This window comes from Dinoponera quadriceps, unplaced genomic scaffold (assembly GCF_001313825.1).
Source record: "Dinoponera quadriceps isolate SergipeBrazil2010 unplaced genomic scaffold, ASM131382v1 scaffold1915, whole genome shotgun sequence".
Classification (NCBI taxonomy): Eukaryota; Metazoa; Arthropoda; class Insecta; order Hymenoptera; family Formicidae; genus Dinoponera; species Dinoponera quadriceps.
Window position 1 is genome coordinate 39101 of NW_014555989.1, and position 9741 is coordinate 48841.

Genomic DNA, 9741 nt, shown 5'->3' on the forward strand with positions numbered 1-9741 from the left:
GCTTGTAGCTGAATGTAACGTACGTATTCACATCAAATTTACACAGTACCGTACGTGTTTACTACTCAAAAATACTCAATAGCACATTAATACCATTCGAATGCAATCCGCTATACCCACTCGTTATTACGGAAAAGTGCCTCTTCCCGATCAGAAAACGGGGTCATATTCACTCAGCCGAATGCACGCTTTCACTACTTAAACTAACGGTTTTCGCAGGCAAAAACAGCGAAATACTTTTGTAAAGGTACTTGTGGAATCACTTGTTTAGTAGTCCGCCGTTACGCAGTCGCGCAAATATACCAATACACAACAGCCGACATTTGTTATAACACACTTTTATTTTCGAGCGTTTCGAAATGTTTGCAAAGTACTTCAATTTAATCATTTAATTATGCATACTTCCTCATTCTTTTTAAACTTGGGCGTATTATCACACGAATATATCTACACTAGAGTGTTTTGTTCGTCATAAATAAATTGTCTTTAAGAAAAGACAAAGACAAGAAATATATAATTATATCTAGAAAATATCGAATTAAATCTGTGTTTTTCTTTTCAACGGAACCAATTTTTTAAATATATTTTAAGGAGGGAAGAGACACATTACCACCTCTGCTACTCTTCGAATCACCATGCAATGTCGCTACATTTTTATAAATAGCGTCCTACCCTTACAAAAATATTTCACTGTTTTTGGTTCGCGAAAACTGTTACTTTGGGTAATGAAAGCATGCATTCAGGCTGATTGAATACGGCCTCGTTTTTAGGTCGGAAAGGGACACTTTTTCGTAATAACGAATGGTTATAGCGAATAGCATACGAGTTATTCCGAATGGTATTAACGTACTATTATGAGTATTCTTAAATATGTGCAGTGCTGTGTAAATTTGAGAAATTTGTATAAACATACATTCAACTATGAGGAAATGCATGATTCTTTGCTTAATAGACTGCGCGTTCTTGAAAGTGCAAGGAATGAGCATAAAAATGATAGAACTGGTTAAAAATGTGAGGCAAAAACAGGCTATATGAGGAGTAAAAGTGATGAAATATTTTTGTAAGGGTAAATAATAAATATTTTACAACCTTGAGTCCAGAATCGATTGAGCAACGCTTTGATGAATCGTAAATGCGTTAAAAAGTTTCAATTTAAAATATTAATTATTAACAAAGTTATTGTGCAAAATGCAAATGAGGAAGGGAGCATAATATCACTTTCTCCTCTAAAAATAATTATTACTACCCCACGAAATATTTTGTTATTTTTAGATATTTTTCTCTCAGTGTAGTAATCCAATTTCACACCGATCAATAAAAATTAACATAAGGGAAGGAAGACTCTATAATGTCTATTTGAAATGATTTAAGTGAACAAAGATCAGAGAAAGACAGATAGAGAGAGAGAGAGAGGGAGGGAGGAAGAGAAACCAGGTATTATATTAGCGTTAAAAATTATAATATCTCGGAACGACGAACGCCACGCTTTGAATACTTCCGGCCGTGATCTCGGGATGTCGCGTCGAGAGACGGCCGCTTAATGAAAATGCTTTCGGGCGTGCAGGATACTTGATTAAAGGGTGGCACGTACCTAAGATGCCGAGACGATAGTTGAGCGTGATCACTATGACGTGGCCGGCGCTCGCCAGGACCGATCCGTCGTACAAGTTACCCGATCCCCATTCGAAACTTTCACCGTGAACGTACACCATCACCGCGTACGGCGCCTCCAGTCCTCGAGATCCTGAAAGCGGCAACGTACCACCACTACACTACCGCTCCTCCTCTCTCCTCTTCCATTTTCTTCCGCGAATAAACCTCTTATCCGTATAAACCTCCATTGACATATCCAGCTTTCTCGTAATACCGCGCGCGACATTATCGCTTACGTTGCATTACGCCCCTCCCCCCCCCTTCTGGCAAGGATAAAGCCGCGAAACGTAAAGCGACGGCGGGATTGGGAGGTCTCTCCCGCGGGAGTCTCCTCGTTTTTTTAACCGTTATGTCTGTGTAACCTTATCTTATTTATAATATTCCACCTGCGTATTTCCAGATGCGGAAAGAAAGAGAGCAGCCGAGTCCGCTTAAAGTCTTGGCCATTCTCCCGGGCAGATCCCGCAAAATGTGAAGTGAGACGCGATTAATTAGCCGCCCGCGCTGCTTCCCATCTGTGCTAATTAAGACCGCTAATTGCGTTTTGTAATCCGCGCTAAGGATCCGCGAGGTGTTCGAAGTCGTCTCCGTGTCGCGTCGAGCGGAGTTTTCCCCGATGTGGCAGACACGCGCGCGTCTCATTCTCTCTCTTTCTCTCTCTCGCGTCGCGGCGACATCGACGATTCGTCGCACGTAGGGCAGCTTCGAGGCGGAAAACCGCAGAGTCAAAGGCTTTAATTTGCGCCCGAAAAAGACGTCTGAGACGGATGCGCTTTTACTAAGAGTTACTCCGTCCGCGAATGGATTCACCATCGATCGTCGCGACGGGCGCGTACGACGTGCGAGCTCACTCATTTACAGTTTGTCTTATAAGAGCGTAACATATCTTTTAAATTATTTATTATAAAAAAAATTAAATTAAATAACGTATGTGATACGTTGCGAGTTAACATGATACGTGTCGTGTGTGCACTGGAAAAAAAAGTGTTACCGTTCAAGTGATATTTATTTCATCCAGATAAAATCGTTACTCCAACATTTCTTGGTAAATATTTACCAAAAGTATAATTGACTGTATATTTCCTTCGTATAAGCAGCAGCATTAACTTGTATGTGTTAAAGAAAATATTAAATTCGTAATACCGAAAACATCAGAATTTAATTTTAGAAAATATTCATTCTCTCTAGGCAGAGAAATTATAATTTAAAACCACTAGGTTTCTTCAATGGAAAAGAAATATTATATAATTTATATAAAATATAAAGTGTAAAATACTGAAACTCTCATGTCAGAGCGAACATGAATTTCGTCTACTATATGGAGCTGAAGTTTCCATTTGCCAGTATATTCGGTTGTATTATTAGCGTCATTGGATTTTCCGTTGTGCTGAAGTTTTCGTCTAACTTTCTTCTCGTGAAAATTGAAATAACAAATTATCTATTTTATGGCGTGTGAATTTTGAACTTTTTAAATCACTTTGAATCTTGTGCTAATCTTTATCCTCTGTCATTGAACGATGTAAGAAAAAGTTAAGGTTAGATTGTTCTGTAAATCGAGATATCTGAGCTTATTCTTTCATATCAAAACTTTGCTGTGAAATATCATTTGGAATTTTTTTTAATTTCACACCTTCAACAGAACTTTAGAGTACAGAAGCAAAATTGTATGTCGATTTTAGTGCTTTTCCTCCACGTATTTAATTTTGTTAATTATCAAAATAATTTCCTGCTTCATTAAAGTGCTACAAAAAGTAATTTGCCCAAGAGGAAATTATTTCGCGATATGTTGGGAATTAGCTTCATGGTGAGTAACACACACGCGTGATGCTATCTCAGTTAACGTGTTAAAAGATTCTTCGAGCCCAGACTTTACCCCTCGCCTCCTCGCGGAAGTTTACACGGCGTGAGGCAGCTAACAATACCGAGGAAAACTCATGTTGCCGCAGATCGATTCGCCCTGTTTCGCCCGCAAATCCCCATAAAAGGCAGCAGCCCGAGCGTTTAAGAGCGTGAAAGATTCCACTCGCTCCGGACAGCCGTCTCGGTGGATTAACCAACCGTCGATATCCCAAGCAGGCGCGCGGTATCGCGATCAATTAACGTCTGTCTGTCGCACACGATTTACACCGCGCGATTATCGTCCGACTGGATACGATGCGGAAGCGGTGGAAAGGGGGCCTCGCAATAATCGCGGTGACTCGATCGCGATCTTACTTTGATTATTCGTCCGCGAGTAAAATTCTCCCGATTGGCGGTGGCAAGCAGCCCGACAAGCGCACAAACTGGCGTGCGAGCTCGTCTTCGTCGATTAACCACCACCGGGTGAAGTAATCGATCGATAGCGCCGGGCGTCGCGGAGCGTTACCGGGCGTGTTCCGCGCGATCGTATATTAAGCAGTCCTTATGGTGATCGTTAATTGCGCTTTAATCGTCGCAAAATCCGCAAATTCTGATCGCCGACGAGCGCACGCGACGCTTCCCTCTCGCCGCTCTCGACGAAAATTGATTCTCCGCTCGGCGGCTTTATCGCGACTCGGCTTGAGGTAGTTCGCTCGTGACAATACTGTCGGGACAGGTGATGGTTGGTACAACACGAAGAAGCCTGACAAATCTGTGCTACATGTTTATAAGCGTGATTTATGATGTACGGCTTGAACGAGCGAGAGAAGATATAGAGCAAGAGGACGATATAGAGAGGGAATATCGCACACAATTCAATTTTTTACGATAATAATAATAACTTTATTGGTCGCTGCATGAGAGAGAAGAAACAATAACATAGAATGTGAAAATTATAAATGTAAACCAAAAGGGTGAAGTTACAGAGAAGAAGCTGATATCAACTGATATGAACTCAAAAAGTAAAGCCATCAGTTGGATTAATTAAAAAAAAAAGATTTTTTAAATTATTATTTTAAACAAGAGAAAGTATATATGTCTTATAGATTTTTTAACGCTGGAAACAATACCAAATCTCACGAGTACATCGGATTTCGTAAATAATTGAGGTTTAATATGCAAAATATAGCTTCTTTGCAAAACTTTTCGTGAAGAAGGTTAACATTATTTTGAAATTTTCATCATTGATGTCATGAATGTATTGTGACTTTTAACCTCGATCTTTTTTATTTCAGTTTCTATATGGTAAATCCTTTTCACATATATGTGTGGATTGCGTTTTGATTAATATGCCGTTGAAATTGAAAAAATTCCCAAAAAAATAAACTTACGGACCAACTACCTTAAATAGCCCGCGACTCACTTCCGATTTTCGTGCGTGGGACCTCGCGAAATTATCCATCGTTATCCGGACCCTCGAAGAATTCCCACTTCCTGAAGGAAGAGAAATCTCGCTTATTATCCGTCGGTTTTGTGCCGGCGCGAGAGGAAAATTCGTTCGGACGTTACACCGCTGTTTTTCGCGACTCCCCTCTCTGTCTCCGTGCGCACGCGTCTCTCTCTCTCTCTCTCTCTCTCTCTCACGTAACTCTCGGTTTTTTAAATTTCAAGAGTCGAGCCGAGGTTATACGGACGCTTTACGTTGCAAATTCGCCTTTATCTTTCATCGTGCCGCCGAGTAGCAACGTGCGATGTAACGCGCGTGCGGCTGCTCCCGGCCTGATACTACCCTGGGTAGTATAAAGGTACTAATTACTTTAGGACTAATTACTTTAGGAGGAGTAAGTTGCGCCTCGCGCGTGTAATACTATACGGACGCGCATAAATTGTTGGCTCCGATAGATAATGTAGTTTGAGAGAGAATTTCGGGATGGGGGCGACGGCGGTGGTTACCCTTTGCCCGCCCCCGTTCCCCCGCCGGGCTCACCGGAACTTCGTAACGAACGGCGGGTAACGTGTTACTTCCGCCGTGTAATTTTTACAGTGGTGCGATATTAGTCGATTGCACGCCGCGAGCGGTGTAATGTACATTAACGCGTAATTCCGCGCGGGAAAACAGTTTCCCCGAATTTTTTTTCTCCCCACCTCCACCCGCCGGCGCCGCCGCAGAGCGCGCTTTCGTTTAACCGACAAACGTTGTTAATTTTCTATAACAGGATTCTTTAGTACTCCCTTCGCGCGCGCGTGTGCTCGCTTTTTCCAAAATAAATCCGCGTGGATTAATCGGGGAGGAGGAGGAGGAGGAGGGATTGATAATCAAATTGCGAGTGACCCCTTGCTGCGCCAGCCACTTAAATGATCGATGAGACGCGAAAAATAAATTATTTATGCAGACGCGCGAAAGCTGAACTTTCGTTAACTGGATGCGCACAGTAGCCTCAATATCTTTCCGCGGAATAAAGACCTTCATTAAAACTTATTATCCCTTTTACTCCGCCGGAGCTGAGGAACTTCGCGTTATATTCGCGGGTTACTTCGCACGACAATAGAAACGTAATTTCGCATAGTTCTCTTTACGAAGCTATTTATCGCGCGACCTTCCCACCCCCCTGAGAGAAAGGGAAAAGAAGTTCCGCGCCCTCTTGGGAATATTCGAACATCGTCGTTTACCCCGACTAGAAATTGTCATCGGGATATACATGATACTGCAGAAGGTTCCAAGTAAGTGAGCGCAAGACAATTCTTCCTATGGTAAACCTAATCATATACTGATCAAAATTGAATAAGGAAGACCTTTGTAAGGTTATAATATGTCGATTAGGTACACATTAGGATACACTTATACAGTGTATTATACTAATGTATTATTTATACATAAAGTTTTACGGGTCCTTTTCAGGGGATCTGATTCGCTTCACTTATTATGACTTGCATTATTACTTTCTAATACGGACCTTTTGTAGTATATAGCATGTAAAGTGCCGTTTAGAATAAACGGAAGGAACGATACTTTTTTATAGCGTTTCTTATATGGCAATGCGAAAGGAGAAGTATTTTTTTCGAATGTTTTCAATCTTATCTCAGCAGGATTCATTACGATGGCGAGAACATTATAACAAATCCTGAATAAGATTTACTCCCAATTACCACGCAACGTTGCATGATTTCTCAGGATCCAATAGTATAACCTAAGATGGACCCGACAACCGGATTAAAGTCAACCCGGATTATGGGATAAATTTCTAGTCAGGCTCTTCTTTCGCGACTCTTACTTCGGGCTTCCCCCGAATCTAATTCCATCGAAAGATGCGCACTTGTCCTCTGCTTACCGCTTCCGGGTATATACAAGTTGAGAAAAAGGCAGTCCTCGCTCTGATTCGTCAAGAAGGCGATCATCTTCTTAAGCTGCTGATACCTGCCGAGCGGCATCTGCAAGAGCGCCGCGGTGTCATTGGCGATGTCCGGATAGTTTTGCGGACACACCGCGCCGAAGGTGTCCGCCAGCTTGACGCTGTTCCAGGGTATCGGCGAGATCGGGGCGCGAAATCTTAAGTCTCCCACCGGGGGCGCGGCGTAAGGTATACCGCGAAACACTTCCACGGGGTCCAAGTGCCGGCTGTTCAGTTCCTACGACAAACACGACGAACGATAAATTAAATGTTCCTCGCCATTCTCGGAAACGTATTTGATTCACATCTCGCGGCGAACAATGTTGGTCGTAATGACCGAATTGTTTGGACTCGTAATTAAAACATTTCACGTATTACAAGAGTGTGCGAATTAAGCGTAGTCGAATCTATGTAATTTTTGCAATATGTTCGAATCGATTTTTTTTTAATTCGAATGTAAATTGAATCGGGATTTACATTAGACGGTAATTTGAATATAATAGTACTTTACATCAAACTTGGGTAAGTGTTTTTTTTAATGTTATGAGCTTCCTATTATTTGTTACTCAATCCTTTTTAATGCATTTATGCACAAAAAGGACGATAAAAACATATCATTTCTGCAAAATGACAAGAAAGTGGCTGAAATAATCTAGTATTTAGATGTGTGTATATGTAGGAAGATAAATAATCTCTTTAAAAGTGAAAACAAAATTGTTCTCGGCATTGTAGCAGCTCAGCATCTAACCTCCCTCTTTCTCACCAAGACTATTACACTGGCTGAAATACGAGATGTTCCGAGCAACGGCCATTTTCTACACAATCTAATGAATTTAAACGTATAATACATGCATTTCCCAATAATTAACCTACCATTTCACACTTTAATTTTAATACTACCCGACATATGATATTTTAACAATATATACACGATACGAATCGTTAAACCTCACCCAAAGCAGCTACGTCGCTTTAATTGAACAGAATATTCACTTATATGGTTAAACACCGCTTTATTTTCACGCCAGCGTTCTCAAGTGACCCAAATGAAACCAAATGTTTTTAATGAGTGTAACTACCGACAGTTTCAAGCAATAGTTTTAGCAGAAATGCGAGTTCCATATTATAATCCCGTTCCGTATATTAACACTCTTGTTATTCTCGGCCACAACGCGATGACGCAACGCGGCGAACACTCGTTTCGTATCGTTCCCCTTTCGCCGATCCCGAGTTTTATTGGGTCGCGATATTTCTCGTGCCGGAGCTACTCTCTAACATAAATATTCACGTTTACCGATTCCATTCGGTAAACCGGTCCGGGGGTAGCCGTGGAAAAATTGATAAACATAAACTTCCACCCGTTTGACGTACGTATGCAAGTGGCTCCTAAAACGCGCGAGTTGCAACTCGGCCACGTAGACGAGCGATATATCACGTCGTTTCGCGGGTCCACGGGAGCACCAGGCGCCCGGGTTAGTCTCTCCCCCTCTCTCTTTCTCAGCCAAGCTCTCCGCACCCAATATCCATCTCATCTCCTACACGCGTCGGAGAAGTGCGACGTGTGAATGATTCGGAAGATACTCGGCGCGTGCCGTCGTCCTTTAAATGGAACGATGATTAAAAACGCGGCGTTAAAAGGGTGTGGATTCTCGATGAAAACGTCGCGATAATCGAAACGCTGCCACAGCGATGCCAAAATGCATACTTTCGAAAAGAAATTAGATTATTTTTTTATTACAGAAAAATTGGACTTGTGATTCCTTTTGTTAATTGACAATTAATAATTTATTAATTAAGGATAATTAATGCAGTATTTTCGCATCAGAGGGACCACTCATAAATTTAGTATTTATCAAGCAAATTTATGTTTCTGTACATTTATTTCACTACCTAAATAATAAATGCTGAATGATTATAAATGTTTGAAACGAAATTGGGTTAAAATATATACACGATATTGTAAATACAAAACTATTATATTTTATTTTTCTTATTAATGCTCCATTTATGTATCGGTTGATCTAATAAGGATGCACAGATAATAAAAAAAGGTATGTAAATGTTACAATATATAGATGAAAATATAAGGAACGTATTCAAAGTTAAATATTATTTTCCACTATAAAATACTATGAGAATAAAAATAAAGGGGAAAAAAATCACTCACAAAAAAACACTCAAACTTTTAAGTGTTATTTTTATAACGAGGCTGAATTAAACACTATAACTTTAAACTATAATTTTTCTGTACTATTGTACACCGTTGTAAAGAAGTGTCTATGAAAAAAACATGACGACGTAATACGCTCTTTGATCGTCGGGAGATTATGTGGAAGTGTCAATGCAATTAGAAGGTTTCGGATCGAAGGTGATTTGCGCTCGCTTTTCGCTTAATTATTCTCTCTCTCTCTCTCTCTCTCTCTCTCTCTCTCTCTCTCTCTCTCTCTCTCGTGAAATTACTTCGGCGGGACATCTGTTTTGCGAAAACATTTCGCAAAAATATGCTCGAAGTCGGTCGCTTCCAGCGAGCCTATAGAGAGAGGAGCCCTCTCTTCACGATAGAATCGAGGGGGGAAAAATTTGCCATTAGGTCGCGTCTTGGAATTATGTTAGAAGGACAATTATGTTAGAAGGACCGATAAATCTCGTTTGCCACGCGCCGATGTTAATTACATCTCCGCGCGATTGGGAAAGGGAAATGGGCATCCTCCACGACTCGTTCTGGAAATTACAAATTTTTATTAACGCTCCAGCGTCGCACACTTGTCAGAGGAGTGGCGAGAATTAAAAAAAAAAAGAGAGCGGCACCCTGTTGAGGGGTATGAGAGTGGATCGGAGTGACGGAGTGCGCGAGCGAAAA

At 41.1% G+C, this 9741-nt stretch overlaps 1 protein-coding gene across 2 annotated transcripts in view; it reads right to left on the minus strand.

The window, feature by feature from the left end:
* The window catches only part of LOC106746431 (neuroligin-2-like), a 110894-nt gene that overhangs the window by 32994 nt on the left and 68159 nt on the right, over positions 1-9741 (minus strand). Inside the window, exons 3-4 of one of the 2 annotated variants that reach the window (XM_014623035.1) lie at positions 6822-7119; positions 1592-1744 (exon numbers count right to left, since the gene is read on the minus strand). In XM_014623035.1, the coding sequence (XP_014478521.1) occupies positions 1592-1744; positions 6822-7119 (451 nt within the window). The remainder of the gene's footprint in view (positions 1-1591; positions 1745-6821; positions 7120-9741) is intronic. The other variant, XM_014623036.1, reaches the window with a different exon arrangement.